The sequence below is a fragment of the Balaenoptera physalus genome, assembly GCF_965194825.1.
Source record: "Balaenoptera physalus genome assembly, chromosome: 20".
Lineage (NCBI taxonomy): Eukaryota > Metazoa > Chordata > Mammalia > Artiodactyla > Balaenopteridae > Balaenoptera > Balaenoptera physalus.
This window is the reverse complement of record NC_138901.1, coordinates 64,194,033-64,209,678: the sequence shown is the minus strand read 5'-3', so window position 1 is coordinate 64,209,678 and position 15,646 is coordinate 64,194,033. Positions and strand designations below refer to the sequence as shown.

Below are 15,646 nucleotides of genomic sequence, written 5' to 3'. Positions count from 1 at the left end.
ATGTGGCCCAAAGAGGAGTGCATCCCACTGGTGGGGAGGGGTCTGGGAAAGGGGCACCAGGCCCATCTCCAAGTGCCCACCCTGTTCCTATGTGCTGGGTGTGTGGCGTGTGACCTGTGACCTGGCCCGCCCTGCCCTCCTACAGCTGTGCAGGGACCATGAGGTCATGCGGGACGAGTGTTACTGCCAAGTTGTGAAGCAGATCACAGACAACACCAGCACCAAGCAGTGAGTGTCTTCCCCTCCCCCAGCGCATCCATGCTCCAGGAGGGGCCAGGTCAGCCTCCGGAGTCTCTCCCCCTGTCTCTCCCTCACTCCATAGACAGAACATGCTTGGTCTGGGACAAGCCCTTTCTTGTCTCTGAGCTTCAGTTTTCTTATCTGGAAAATGTAGTGATAATGTGTGAGTCCAGGTTCTTGGTTGCAAGTGACAGAAACCCAATTAAATCTGGTTTAAGCAAAAGAGGGTTCAGGTAAGTGAAAAGTCTAACATAGGACTTCAGGCACAGCTGGATCCAAGTGTCATCAGGAAGCAGTCCTCTATATCTTGGCCCTGCTTTCCTCTGTGTTGATATCATTCCCAAGCAACATATCCCATAGGTTGGAGAGAAACATTTCCCAGCTCAGCAATCCCAGGGAAAGCAAGACTGACCCAATATTTGCAGCAAAAATTCCCAAATCCGGTCTTATTGGTCCCATGCCCATCCCTGAGCCAAGCACAACGGCTGGACGATACAGAGCTCTGATTGGCTAGACCTGGTCATGTGCCTGTCCCCAAACCAATCACCGTAGCCAGAGGGAGGCTGAACTCTAATTGGCCAGACCTGGCTCCCACACCCATCCCTAAACCAGTCACCGTGGCCGGGGGCTGCAGTGTTCTAGTTGGCGGGTCCTGGCTCTGATACCCATCTCCAAACCACAGGGACCGGGGAGGGGTGGGTGGTTTCCCAAAGGAAGCCCAGGTGCTGTCCCTAGACGCCAGAGGTCCCCACGATGAAACCCTCACCCCAGGGCAGCACAAGGGTGAGCTTCCGTGTCCCGCACACGACCAGCAACAGTGGGGACGCAAAGCGTCTGCCACCCTCCTGTCCGCTTGCTCGCATCCCCCAGGAATTTCACAGCCACTCAGCACGTCCTCCTGCCCCTCCCACCCAGCCTTACCCGCCACCAGCTCTGCACAGGGTCCCCCGGCCCTCTTTCAGAGACCGTCACCCAGAGAGGTGCCCCCGGGGAAGGCTTGTCTTTAGCCGGGGGTGGGGGGGGCTCGTTCTCTTCCTTCCCTACCTCCCACCTGGATTCTCAATAGAACACAGCTTCTGCGTGGCTCTGGGCCCGCCGGCCCTGCTCTCACTGGGCAGGGAGGAGGAGCATCCTCAGAAGATGAGCTGCCTGAGAGCGGGAGAGACTCCCGGCGTGGCACTGCAGTGCGGCGGCCGCCGGCAGCGTAGCCCCGTGTGTGTCCTCGCAGGGACAGCTGCCAGCGAGGCTGGAGGCTGCTGTACATCGTGGCTGCCTACCGCAGCTGCTCCGAAGTCCTCCAGCCACACCTCGTTCGCTTCCTCCAAGCCGTGGGCCGGACCCCGGGCCTGCCCTTCCAGGGTGAGGGGCCAGCGGACGGGGAATCAGGGCCAAGGGCTTGTCTGCATGAGGACCAGCCGGGCAGCTGGCCGAAGGGCCTGGCCCTTCACAGGTGCCCGGGCAATGTTTACTAACATCAGTCCATCCCCAAACGTTTGTGGAGGTCCTGCAGGGGCTGATGCGATGGGTTGTCTGATCTAATGGGGGAGGGGGGAGGATGGTGTATCAGGGAAGGCTTCCTGGAGGAAGTGTTGCTCTGGTCATGAGCACATGGGAGGGATTTCTAGGTAGGCTGAGTAGCAGGGGTGAAAGCCCAGAGAGGAGGATGTGTGGCATGTGGGAGTGGAGGAGGAGGAGGCAGCCGGGCCCTGTTTCTCTGGCCTTTGGGAATCAACAAGGGTCTTGAGAGGGTTCAGGCAGGGGCGCCAAGGCTGGTGGCAGGGTCTTGGCCTTTTCCCCTTGGATTTTGGAGGGAAGGGGCCGCTCTTCAGCCTCACCCCCAGCCTAGCTTCCAGAGCAACCCTTGGGTTCCCCTAAGAGAGCGGCCAGGGCCCCGGTGGTTACCACGGCAGCCATGAAGGAGATGGGGACCTCACTCTCTTTGCTTCTGAAGCCTCCTCTTTGACTCAGGCAGCGGACTTCCCTGGACTCAGAAGTGAAGAGACTCAGCTCCAGGGAAGGTGGCAGAATGTGCCCAGCCCTCTTGACCCCTCCCCAGAGCAGGGCGAGGGCACTGCTTAGCCCAGAGAGATGGGGAAACAGATGCTGGGGGCTTCTGCGCTGGGACGCTGCGCACAGCCGCGTCGTCTTAGTCACACACGGCCTGCGGGGGACAAGCCCCGAGTCACCAGCTGTCTGCGGGGCTCATGGATAAGCAAGACGTGCGGGCCTCCGCTGCATGGGATGGGGGTTCAGATCCAGCTCTTACACTCTGGCTCTTGACCTTGGGTAAATCACTGCCCGCTGAGCTGTCTCCTCAGCCGTTGAAGGGAGAGCAGACACACGGCCCCACCCTCCCACCCCCCGCCCCATGGACGCAGGGCTGGGGCCAGAGGAGCCCCTTCCTCCCCTGCCCACCCCGGGCCAGTCCCTGACTCCCGTTTCTGCAGGGATTGCCAAGGCCTGTGAGCAGAACCTGCAGAGAACGCTGCGCTTCGGTGGCCGTCTGGAGCTCCCCGGCAGCATGGAGCTTCGGGCCATGTTGGTGAGCGTTGGGGGTTGGGGTGAGTGAGACAGCCCGGCCCAGAGACCCCGTCACGCGCACTCGCCAGCCCTGCCCGGTCCCTGTCGGGGACCCCCACGGAGGGGACAGCAGTTGGCCCAGAGCCCGGGCCCGGCCTCTCCCACCTCCGCAATCTCCTCACCCCAGGCCGGCCGCAGTTCCAAGAGGCAGCTCTTTCTTCTCCCCGGAGGCCTCGAGCGCCATCTCAAGATCAAAACGTGCACTGTAAGTGATGGGATGTCTCCGGTGGGCAGGGACCCCAGCCTCCAGGGTGGGCCCCCAAGGGTGCTGAGCCCCCCAGGCTCCCGCACTAGGCAGGATTTATCTCTCAGAGGAGCAGCCTGAGCCTGGGGGAGGTGGGACCTCCAGCTCAGGATCAAACTGCAAATAAGAGACAGGCCAACTCGGAACCCAAGTCTCTCAGACTCCGAAAGGTGCGCCCTTTCCTGCATGAGGCTGGCTCCCAGGGACCTTGGGGATCCTCGTCTCTGCGCAGGGGGTCTGGGTGGGCTTGGGGGCAGAGGTCGCCAGGCCAGCGCAGCCTCACGCTTCCCTCCCCGCAGGTGGCCCTGGACGTGGTGGAGGAGATCTGTGCTGAGATGGCTCTGACCCGCCCCGAGGCCTTTGATGAGTATGTCATCTTTGTTGTCACCAACCGAGGTGAGTGGCCAGAGGGTGCGGCGTGCTGGGCCCACGCCCACCACCCCCACTGTAAGGCCCAGGTCAGATGCCACTTCCTCCAGGAAGCCCCTCGGCCCAGGTAGAGGGACCTCTCTGCCCCGAGACCCCCAGCCCCACGTCTGTCCCTCTCTGCTTTGTTCTGTGTGAGCTTGCCTGGCCTGTCAGATCACGAGTTCCTGGAAGACAGGGCTCCCCTGATGCCTCCCTCGGGTCACTCAGTGGGCCCTGCCCTCAAGGAGGATGAGACTTGATAGGACGCGACTCCTGGACCCACAAGTGCAAGTACTTTTTCCTGCCTCTTAAAGCCTTAATAGTGGCCATAAGGGCCCCCACCCTTGGTCTCACCTGACCCTTCTCAGTGCAGCTGAACCCCTTCTCCCTGCAGCCCACCTTCTGTAGGCTGTGGCCTTGCTTTCTGCCACCAGCCTGTCAGTTCCATCCACCTCCAACCAGCTCTCCCGCTGCTGCCGCGGCTCCAAACCATGTATCCTCAGCCCTGCTTGCCCCGAGTCCAGCCAAGACACGGGGAGGGAAAGGCAGTAACAAAATGATCCCAATAACTGAATTTATGGAGCAGAGGCTGTGTCCCAGGCACTGCTGAGAGCATGTCATCCTATAAACTGCTTTAATCCCCACCACAACCGTATGAAATGAGACGGTTATTGTTCCCATTTACAGATGGGAAAACTGAGGCCCAGAGAGGCTGTATTAGTCTCCTGTTGCCGCCATAACAAATCAGCACATACTCATTGGGTTAAAACAACACACGTTTATTATCATATGGTTTGAAGGTCAGAAGTCCTGAAACCAGAGTGTCCTCAGGGCTAACTCCTTCTGGAGACTCCGGGAAAGAGTCTTTTTCCCGGCCTTTTCCGCTTCTAGAGGCACCCACATTCCTTGGCTCATGGTCCCTTCCTCCATCTTCAAGGCCAGCAGCATAGCATCTTCCAATCTCTCCTTCTTTAAGGACCCTTGAGACTACACTGGGTCCACTTGGGTACCCACAATAATCTCCCCATCTCAAGATCCTTAATCACATTTCAAAGTCCCTTTTGCCATGAAGGTACATATTAACAGGTGGTGGGGATTAGGATGGGGACATCTTTGGGGTCAGGCTGTTATTCAGCCTGCTGCAGAGATTAAAGGACTTACCCAAGGTCACACAGTTGGGATTTGAACCCAGACTGTCTGGCCTCGAGAGTCTGGCCTTTATTATCGTGCCACACCCCCTCTCTTTGGTAAAATTTTACCGAAGGTGTGGGATGGGAAGCAGAAATGTCAGTTCAGGAAATGAAAACTTAAGCCTCTCGTACAGGCTGAGACCCACTCAGTGCCAGACTCCACCGTCCTCCCCACCCGCCCCAGGAGCCCGGCAGGGGGTTCTCCCCTGAAGGAGTTCTGCAGAAAGGCACCCACTGGCCCTCCTGATCTGAGGCCTCTTGTGCCCGTCCTTGTCCCCAGCCCTCCTCTGGAAAGGCGCTAGGCTTTCTCTGAGCACCACGCAGGGCACTTCCCTAGACCTAGGCGGGCTGTAGCTTGCGGTTACAACTTCCACAAACACAGGCACCCTGTCCCACAAACGTGCTCTCCTTTACTGAGGATGCTGTGTCCCAGAGCGGGGAGGGGGCTTGCCACTCGTACCCCAGCCAGCCGCCCCCGGCTCCCCACAGGCCAGCACGTGTGCCCACTCAGCCGCCGCGCCTACATCCTGGACGTGGCCTCGGAGATGGAGCAGGTGGACGGTGGCTACACGCTGTGGTTCCGGCGCGTGCTCTGGGATCAGCCGCTCAAGTTCGAGAATGAGCTCTACGTGACCATGCACTACAACCAGGTCAGCGCGCGGGCCGCTCTGAGGCTCTGGAACTTTCCGGGCTCCCCCGGGCCTTGGCATTTGAGGCTTTCATGTTTCGGGCCCCGAGGCGTCTGCTCCCTGCATGGGCTCTGCTTTTCTGAGTCTTCCGGCGAGGCTGTCCAGATGGCACCCCTTCAGGAGGCCCCTCCGTCCTCCTTCCTCTGGCTCCCCTCCCGCGCTGAGCACTTGGCATGTCCCTCACTGAAAGGCCTTGCCTGGCCTTGTCGTTTTCATGGTGCTGCCCCTCCCCTTTGAGACTTGGTCGTCTAAGTGAGGGTCATGGGGTTAACAAAGCCTGGTTCTTCCTCTTGTGCCGACACTCGCGGATGTGTTTGGACAGAGAGCGCGTGCTTCTCTGGAGCTGGTGCCGAAGCTGCGGCCGTGCCGAGTCCAAATCCAGCCACTGGGCTCTTGTGCCTGCGGGTCAGCCTCGGCAGCCTGAGGACTTGTGGAAATGGGACCCCGGGTCCTGCACGCTGCAGGCGGGTGCCAGCGTTTCCCGGGGTCCTGTGGCTTCCCGGCCACAGCTCCCCCAGCTCACCGTCATGTGTCACTCCTCCCCGAAGCCCAGGGAAGTGACAGGTCACCCTCCCCCGGAAGTGAGTGGGGCTGGAACCGCTCAGTGTCTGTGTCTGCGCCTCCCCAGTCGCCTGCCCAGCGCCTGGCCGCCCGCGGCCCCTCACCTGCATCACCCCATCCACCGCAGGTGCTGCCCGACTACCTGAAGGGCCTGTTCAGCAGCATGCCGGCCGGCCAGCCCGGTGAGCAGCAGCTGCAGCAGGTGTCCAAGCTGGCCGCGCTGCAGCACCGAGCCAAGGACCATTTCTACCTGCCCAGCACGTGAGCACCCACCCAGCCCAGCCCGTCCGGCTGGGACCCCACCTCCGGGCACGACAGGTCGCTTCCAGCTGGTAGTAATAGCTCAGAGCAAACTGATAAAAAGCTTTCAGGACACACACCCTGTGGTCCAGGAAATACACATGGCCCCGCAGAAAGATTTGGCCACAGAAACGTTCACCGTGGTGTCGCCTACAATCTCCGACGACAGGGAATTCCTTAAAAAAATTGTGGGGGCTTCCCTGGTAGCGCAGTGGTTAAGAATCCGCCTGCCAATGCAGGGGACACGGGTTCGAGCCCTGGTCCGGGAAGATCCCACATGCCGCAGAGCAACTGAGCCCATGCGTCACAACTGCTGAGCCTGCGCTCTAGAGCCCGTGAGCCGCAGCTACTGAGCCTGCACACCCTAGAGCCCGTGCTCCGTAACAGAGAAGCCACCGCAGTGAGAAGCCCTCGCACCACAACCAAGAGTAGCCCCCGCTCGCCGCAACTAGAGAAAGCCCGCGCGCAGCAACGAAGACCCAACGCAGCCAAAAATAAATTAATTAAAATAATAAAATTAAAAAATAAATAAAAGATCCCGCGTGGCACAACTAAGACCCACTGCAGCCTAAATAATAAATAAATAAATAAATATTAAAAAACAAATTGTGGGGCGTCAGGCAGCCTTTAAACTGATGTTTTCGAAGAGGCGAGACATCAGTCATCCCAGGCTCTCCGTCTTCGGGCCCTTTTTTTTTTTTTTTTTTTTAACAAATTAATTTATTTATTTATGGCTGCATTAAGTCTTTGTTGCTGCGCATGGGCTTTCTCTAGTTGCGGTGAGCAGGGGCTACCCTTCATTGCGGTGCCTGGGCTTCTCATTACGGTGGCTTCTCTTGTTGCAGAGCACAGCCTCTAGGCGCACAGGCTCAGTAGTTGTGGCACACGGGCTTAGTTGCTCTGCGGCATGTGGGATCTTCCCGGACCAGGGCTGGAACCCGTGTCCCCTGCATTGGCAGGCTGATTCTTAACCACTGCACCACCAGGGAAGCTCCCTACTCTCTTAAAAATAAGACCCCAAAGAGCTTTTGTTTCTGTGCGTTGTATCTATCGCTATATTTACACTATTCAAAATTAAAACTGAGGGACTTTCCTGGCGGTCCAGTGGTTAAGACTCCCTGCTTCCACTGCTGGGATGCAGGTTTGATCCTTGGTTGGGGACTAAGATCAAACAAACAAACAAAATTAAAACTGAGAAATGATTTAAAATATTGACTTAGTAAGTAATTAAAAATAAGGACACCCCGTGTTCATATAAATGCGTGCACGTGATAATTATAATACAAATAGTGTAAGGTAACATTACACGTTAATATAAATAAGTTATGAAAACACAAGTGTGTTTTCCCAAAAACTCCAGTGAGAAGAGCGGCACTGTTTGACATTCTGCAAATCTCTGTGCCATTTGGCGTGACAGACGGCAGCTGGATGCCTGTCTCTGCCCCTCTGTCAGTCTGTTGTGATCTCACGTGTCACGTAGCCTCTGGAGGCTCCACCGTGCACTTGTGAGGGAACAAGAGGGGAGAGCAGATGACCGCTCAGGTTCTTAAGGAAGCGGCTTTGCCCTCCCAGACCCTCGGCCACACTGTGAGAGCCCCTGGTGTGAACCAGCGTAGGGAAGGCAGTGGACTGTGGACAGAGGATGTCCCAGTGCCCAGCACACCATAAGGGCTCAGCACCCAGCTCTCTTTCCGTGCTGTCATTTTAAGGGGAAAGTGCAGGAAGCACAGAAAGGTATCATCCCAGCCCTGGAGAAAGACAGTTGTGGCATTCCTACTCTTTGCAAGGCACTCTGCACACATTGTCTCAGCTTATCTCCCCAACCGCACTTTTTTATTTTTTTAATAAATTTATTTATTTATTTATTTATTTCATTTTTGGTTGCGTTGGGTCTTCGTTGCTGCGAGCCGGCTTTCTCTGGTTGCGGCGAGCGGGGGCTACTCTTCGTTGCGGTGCATGGGCTTCTCATTGTGGTGGCTTCTCATGTTGCAGAGCACGGGCTCTAGGCGCACGGGCTTCAGTAGTTGTAGCACGCGGGCTCAGTAGTTGTGGCGCGCACGGGTTTAGTTGCTCCGCGGCATGTGGGATCTTCCCGGAGCAGGGCTCGAACCCGTGTCCCTTGCATTGGCAGGCGGATTCTTAACCACTGCGCCACCAGGGAGGTCCCCAACCGCACTTTCTTTTCCCCTTTTACAGATGAGGAAACCCAGGCCCAGAGAGGGGATGTGGCTTCCCCAGCTAATAGGTGGTAGGACCAGGATCCAGACCTGGGGAGACTGGGTCAGATGCCAGGCTCTTACCCAGCAGAGCGGAGAGGAAAGACATTTCCTGGAGGGTCTTTTGGGGGGTTCCCCTGATGTTCCCCCTTCCCCAGTGTGCAGCCCATGGCAGCCGGGACCGGTATTTGTTGGTATTTTTCAGACGTCCTGAGACACAGGGCTGCCCCAGGGGAGCCATCATGTGTCAGGGGGAGGCCTGGCCTGGTGGGCCCAGTGCTCTGTGCCCTCCGGCTCTGACCAGCCACTGGTGGTTGCTTTGCTGCCCTGATAGTTCCCTCAGCGTGTGCTTCTCACCCCTTCGGCCTGGGCTTCTCCCTGGGGCGGGGGCTACAAAGGATGAACCCACCTTGGGTTCAAGCCTTGGCCCGGCCCGGTCACTGTGTGACCTTGGACTAGCTGGTGAACTTCTCAGAGTCTCTGTTCCCTCCTCTGCAAACGGGTAGCCTAGTGGTACTGGCCAGCGGTTACTGAGCACCTGCTGTGTGCCCAGGCACTGCGTCGTCCTCACTCCCCAGCGATTAGGGGTCCAGGAGGTTTAGCGTAAACCCTGGCGGCACTCAGCGCAGCTTTTCCCTGCACGCCAGGCACGAGGCCCAGGAGTACATCCCAGCCCAGCTCTACCGCACTGTGGCCGGCTCGGCGTGGCTCAGCCTGCTCGGCCAGCACCGGCAGCAGATGCAGGCGCTCAGCCCCCACCAGGCTCGCGCCCAGTTTCTGGGTGAGAAGGAGTCTGGGCTGGGGAGGGGATCGTGGGGGCCTGGTAGAGGAGGGTGGGGTGGAGGCACCTTTGCCTTTGTACAGAGGCATTTTTGGTGCCAGCGTTCTAAAGTCCTCACCGAGGCCCCACCTAGGCTGGGGGCCCCCGGCAGGGAAGGAGGGAGGCCCGAGGCAGGCGCTGGGCCGGCGGGAGGAGCCGCCAGGCTGAGGGCCCCTGCGCTGCCCGGGCAGATGGGGGGCTGCGCTGCGGAGCCTGCCTCGCCTGACCGCCTGTCCCCCGCCCCCGCCCCAGGCCTCCTCAGCGCCTCGCCTATGTTCGGCTCCTCCTTCTTCTCCGTCCAGAGCTGCAGCAACGTCGCGGTGCCCGCCCCCTGCGTCCTGGCGGTCAACCAGAACGGCCTCAACTTCCTTAGCACCGAGACGCACGTGAGTGGCCTCAGCCCAGCCCCACCCCTCCCCCCAGGGGGTGAGAAGTCCAGCTCCACCGCTTACACCTGCGTGACCTTGGGCGAGGCCCCTTCCCTCTCCCAGCCTCACTGCCTCACCTGGTATGCCGGGCTGCTGTCAAGGTGAAAGGAGGTGAAACACAGGCCAACACTCAAAGGCTGTGTTGCTCTGCTGGGGCTGTCAAGGCGGGGCTGGCAGGGCTTCAGCAACAGAAATTGTTTCCCTGGTGGTTCTGGACGGTGGACATCCGAGATCGAGGTGCCCGCAGGGTTGGTTTCCTCTGAGGCCTCTCTCCTTGCTTGTAGATGGCCGTCCTGCCCGTGTCCTCACATGGCCCTTTCTCTGTGCACATCCCTGCGGTCTGTGTCCCAATTTCCTCTTCTCATAAGGACAGTGGTCCCGTGGGATGGGAGCCCACCCTAACCTTACCTCTTCAGAGGTCTGTCTCCAGATTCTGAGGTGCTGGGTCAGGGCTTCATCATATGGATTTGAGGGACACAATTCAGTCCAGAACAAAAAGGATCTGCTACCCCTATTCTTAGTTCTTCCCCCGGGAGTGGGCCCTGAGATGAGGGCTCCAGGGCAAGTGGCTTACGTGGAAACACTGGAGCTAGGAAGTGAGACCAGGAGGAGGGTCGTACCCTGGGGGATACACCTGGGGAGGGGCGTGTTAGCAAGCAGGTTCCTGCTGTGGGGACTGGCGCTCGGTCCAGCGGGGAACACGGCCCTCAGAGGATGCCCCCCATCGTGCGGGTCGGGGAGCTGGGTTGTCTGTCCGCTGTGTCTTGTTGCTCGTGATGGGGTGCTGACTCTCATCACTCTGGCTTCCCCTGTGTGGGGAAGCTCTGCCTTTGCCCCTGGGGCCAGGAAGAAAGCTCCAGACCAAGAGGGGCGGGTGTGAAGAAGCAGCCTTGATGTGAAGGTCAGGGCACCACCGGCATTTCCTGCATCCCTAGATCCCAAGCATTTAGAGCAGTGCCTGGCACACTGCACATGTGTGCATCAGTATTTGTTGAAATAATTTCACAGGTGAGAAACTGAGGTCCAGAGAGGTAAAGTAGCTTGCTCCGGGTCACACAGCAAGTCACTGGGGAACTAGTACTCGAACCGAGCTGTCACGCCTCCTGTGGATCTGACCTCCAGGGGAGGGGTAAGGCTGGGTGAGACTGTCGCACCCCCAAGCCTGTCTGCCCCCATTTCCCCCAGGAGCTGATGGTGAAGTTCTCCCTGAAGGAGATCCAGTCGACGAGGACCCAGCGGCCCACGGCCAGCTCCAGCTACCCGTACGTGGAGATCGCACTGGGGGATGTGGCGGCCCAGCGCACCATGCAGCTGCAGCTGGAGCAGGTGGGCCCCGCCTGGCAGCCCGGCTTGTCACCCGGCCCCCCACTCCCTCATCCCGCTCACCAGGCTTTTCTCTGGGTCTGTCCAAGGTGGGTCAGGTCCTGGCCGTGTCCCAGGGAGCATGCAGCCCAGTGCAGGGGACAGAGCTGACCCAACACCTCACAGAACTGTGGGCCTTGAGGGTGGTCTACCAGAGAAGCATCTTGATGGTGGGGTCATGGGGAAGGGCGGGCCCAGGTTGTTTGCAGAATAGTGAGGAGTTTGATGAGGAACTGGGGAGACACAGCCAGGGAAGGGCAGGTCTTAAGGGTCCTTGAATATAAAGCTAAGAATCTGGGGCTTCCTCCTGAGGGCGCTCAGGAGCCATAGAAGGTTGGTGGGAGGGCAGGACCCAGGCAGTTTGAGGACGTTCACCTGGGCTGAGGCTCGGAGGATGGATTGTGGGGCCTGAGGTTGAGGGGTGGAGGGTGGGGTTCCCATGTGACAGGGAGGCCAAGGCCCAGCTGCCCTGGACCTTCTCCTATTCGCAGCAACTGTGGCTGCTCCTTAAAAGCTGTGTCTGACCTCTAGGTCAGTCAAGTCCAAGTCTCGCAGTGCCCGGGGATGGGGCAGGACCAGAGTTCTCAGCCCACCGGAGAGAGGGGATTGAGGTCCAGAGAAGGGGCAGGAGCGGGGCTGGGCTCACACGTCTGGGCCCACCGCACCCACTCAAGATGTGGGCCCAGGACCACTTCTCACGACACGGCCTGCCTTGGTGGGGCTGCTATCCCAGGGTACGAGACAGGGGCTCCCACTGCCCCAGCCCTGCCTCTGAGGGAGGAGCCCCCCGCCCCGGGCTCCTGGGGAGACTGCGACTGGGGATCAGTGTGCTTCCCTTCCTGCTCCTGCTGAGGTCACCCCCACCCTGGCCTTATCTGTGGCTCAGCCTGCTTCCCAGAACCCCTAGTCTGAGCTCCCACCACAGCAAACCCACCTCCTCGGACCTGCCCGTCTGTTGCTCCTTGGGCCCCTTTTCTGGAGACCCCTCCCCTGGACGACCTCTAACTGGTGCTGAGTCCGGTCCCCCCTCCCCAACCCTGGCACCCCTCTGACCCTGAGGCTTCCAAAGCCAGCTCTGCTGAGACAGCCCCTTATTTCTCTCTCCTGCCCTGACCCCCTCAGCATTGCCCTTGGAGACCAACAGGCCTCTGCCCTCACCTCTCACCCTCACAGGCCCTTGGGCCCCCAACCCAGCAGCCCTTCCCGTCCCCGCCCCCTCCTCTGAGCTCTCATCCCTCCCCTCTGCTTACTTGCCCCCCTCCCCGCCCCAGACCCCCTGCACTCACTGTCCCTTCCGCCTGGGACGCGCTTCCCTGCATCACGGGGCTCCCTCCCTCCCTTTGTACGGGTTTCAGCACAAACATCGCCTCCTTCTAGAAGCCTACCCTGACCCTCCTCCCCGATAATTCACTCTCTCCGCCTCAGTAGCCCTCATATGGCTTGGAAGTCACTTAGTTATTTGTTCCCAGGTTGTCTGTCTCCCCACTAGAATGTCAGCCCCAAGAGGGCGGGGCGGGGCAGGGCTGTGTCCAGCTTGTCCGCACGGTGTCCCTAGCACAGCCTGTCGTGTGGCTGTAGCGGATGCTCAGGAAGTGAGTGGGTGGAGGAGGAGGAGGCCTTTTCGGCTTCTCCACTTGCTCCCAGCACCCTCCCCACCCGCGACCTCTTTGTGTTGCCACCTCTGCTCTGCCTGTCATGTATGTGTAGAGGACACATTTATTAATTAATCATTCATTCTTTCAATGTATAACCAGTGAGCATCTCTACGCAGCAGGTTCTGTACTTAGCTGCAGAGATACTGAAGAGACCCTCCAGCCCTGGCCCCCACAGAGCCCCAGGTCTCAGGGGTGTGACAGACATCAAAGACTCTCTGATAAACCGTGATCAGTGCTGGGAGGGTGTACCTGTGCTATCCAGGAGGTAATCAGCGAGGGCTTCCAGGAGGAGGTGATGTCTGAGTGCAGCAGTGATCCTGCCTACCTCTGACAGGCTGTGTGAGAGCATTTGGAAGCAACCCAGCTTCTTATTGAGCCCCAGTTTCCACACCTGCCAAGTGGGGCAGCATTCCCAGTGAGGCCTGGAGTGCTGCAGCATGTGGGTGGGAGGATGGCTGGTGGGGAGGAGCCCATCTAGCGCTCTGATCTCATTAGCCGAGGTGGCCTCCAGGGTGTGGCCTTGGGTTTCAAGTCCCACCATCCCCAGCTGTGAGGTCTGGGGCAAGTGGCTTCAGGGCTCTGGCCTCAGTTTCCTCACCTGTGGAATGGGCTCTAAGAATGTCTGACTCATAGGGACACTGCAGGGACTGGGAGGGGTGGGACACGGGGGGCTCCTGGGACAGTGCCTGGCCCTTAGTCGCCACCCAGTAAGTGCTGTCCTCCTTATTTTTACCCTCCCTCTGAGCAGCTTCCCAGCCCCCAGGAAGCGCCTGGGGAGATTCCGGCACTGGCTGTGGTCTGAGAGAGCAATTTTCCACAGTCCCCGCTGCCTGTCCCGCCCCCAGCAGGTGGGAGCCCTGAGGCTGGGTCACAGCTCATTCTAGGCTGTGGGCGCCAGGTGGTAACCACGGCAGCACGTGGTTAGAAACCATTTACTGACGGGGCTAATAGGGTTCAAGTCTAGAGGATTCACATGTAGTAAAATCTCACAGCATCCTCCCCACGGCTCCGTGAGGCAGGCCCTGGTAAACCGAGCCGCCAGGGGTGAGACCACTGAGGCTCAGAGAGGCGCAGTAACTGGCTCCAGGTCACACAGGCCACGTGCAGCAGAGCTGGCAGATGCGCTGGTCTCCTCCCGGCTCCCCCTTCCCACCTGCAGCCTGGCGTTCCTCCTCCTAGCTGCTCATGCTCCTTCCAGGGCCCTGGGGAGGTGGGGACGAGGCTGGGGCCCACTAGTCCCGCCGGAGGCTGGCCTCCATCTCTCTCCCCTCTCCCGGCCACGTCTCACCCCAGGTGAGAGCTGGGAAGTGTTGGGCCTCTCACCGTCTCTCCTGCAGGGCCTGGAGCTGTGTCGCGTGGTGGCCGTGCACGTGGAGAACCTGCTCAGTGCCCGTGAGAAGCGGCTCACGCTGCCCCCCAGCGAGATCACGCTGCTCTGACCCAGCCCCCAGCCCCCAGCTGCCCTGTGCCAGGAGGCTTGCTGTGTGGTCCCAGGGGAGTTACTGGGCCAGAACCTTAGGGGAGACCAAGAGGCAGTAGGTGGCGTGGCGCAAGCCCCCAGGAACCTGAGAAGACTGATCCTGAGTTGGGATGGAGTTGCAGTGTGCAAACTTGGGTCAGATGGCAGGAGGGACTTCCAAAGACTGACCAGTGGGGCCTCCTGCCACCTACCACTGTGGCCCTGCCCCGACTCCCCCTGCGGCAGGGAAGCCCCACACCAGTAGCCTAGACAGACTGAACCTGCCTTTGCTTTCCTTGGGGTCTGATGTTCAAATCTCCATCTCCCTGTCCTGGTCCCTCACATGTCCCCCTCAGGTGCCCCTGCACTGCTGCTGAGCTTGGATTCCTGGCTCTTGGTCATTTCTGTGCAAATAAAAGGTACGCCTGGCAGCCTGTTCTCCATAGGGTTGTTTGTTGAGTGACTGGAAAACGAGCCTGAGGGAGGAGCCAGGAGGTGGAGGCCCACGTTCCCCTGAACAGAGCTTCCAGCAGAGACATCTGTCCTTACTTCTCCCTGCGGGCCCCTGCCCCTCTACCCCGCACTCCTTGGGTAGCCCTAACCCCAGGACCCCATCACTGGATGGGCCACACAATATTTGAGAGTGGTATAGTAGAGGGAGGGAGATGTTTCATGTCAGCGGCTGGGGAGGGAGAAGGCTGGGAAAGGGCTTCCCAGGGAATGGGATGTTTGGGTTAGGTTTTGAACCATGAGTTGGAGTTTGCTATAGGAATAGATGGAGGGGAGGGGAATGAACATTCTAAACAGAGAAAACAGTGTTTGTTCCCTACTCTTTCCCTCAAAGCCTAGGACAATGCCTAACGCAGAGTAGGTGCTTAAAAAATACTTGTCGCATGAATGAAAGAATAAATGAATGAATGTTGATGGAAAGTGCTAGTGCTTTGGGGAACTTATGGGGGAGGGGAGGCTTGGGAGAGGAGGGCTGGATAGGTGTGTGGGGGCATAATTGGCTGGAGCCACGGTGTCAGAGGAGGGGTTTATTTACTTATTCAGTACCTATTAAGCACCTACTGTGTACTAGGCAAATGCCAGGCACCGGGAGTTGCTCCCAGTTAGAGGCTCTGCCCAGGTGAGAGGACTTTTGGGTTTCAGAATGCAAGTGGGCCGTGTGAGTGAGACCCCAGCTGAAGCGCATGGAACCGGGAGGAACCTCCCGGCCCAACTCTGGCCACGATGCAGACTCCTGAGCTGGATGGTGTCTGAGGTCTGAGTTTTGGGAGGTTTGTTACACAGCATTGGATAACTGAACAGCAGGACTTCGGGATTTCAGGACCTGGGCCTTAAGGCATAGGCTCATGTTTTTTTTTTTTTTTTTTTTTTTTTTTTTTAAAGATTTATTTATTTTATTGATTGATTGATTGCTATGTTGGATCTTCGTTTCTGTGCGAGGGCTTTCTCTAGTTGCGGCAAGCGGGGGCCACTCCTCATCGCGGT

General features: G+C 58.7%; 1 protein-coding gene across 1 annotated transcript in view; it reads left to right on the top strand.

Annotated features, from left to right (window-relative positions):
- The window catches only part of MYO15A (myosin XVA), a 50,719-nt gene extending 36,136 nt beyond the window's left edge, over positions 1-14,583 (top strand). The window contains exons 55-65 of the mRNA XM_082440697.1: positions 146-228; positions 1,469-1,599; positions 2,688-2,782; positions 2,948-3,025; positions 3,364-3,460; positions 5,152-5,312; positions 6,040-6,173; positions 9,076-9,209; positions 9,501-9,634; positions 10,862-11,002; positions 14,031-14,583. Of these exons, the coding sequence (XP_082296823.1) occupies positions 146-228; positions 1,469-1,599; positions 2,688-2,782; positions 2,948-3,025; positions 3,364-3,460; positions 5,152-5,312; positions 6,040-6,173; positions 9,076-9,209; positions 9,501-9,634; positions 10,862-11,002; positions 14,031-14,132 (1,290 nt within the window). The 3' untranslated portion in view covers positions 14,133-14,583. The remainder of the gene's footprint in view (positions 1-145; positions 229-1,468; positions 1,600-2,687; positions 2,783-2,947; positions 3,026-3,363; positions 3,461-5,151; positions 5,313-6,039; positions 6,174-9,075; positions 9,210-9,500; positions 9,635-10,861; positions 11,003-14,030) is intronic.
- The last annotated feature ends 1,063 nt before the right edge of the window (positions 14,584-15,646 follow it).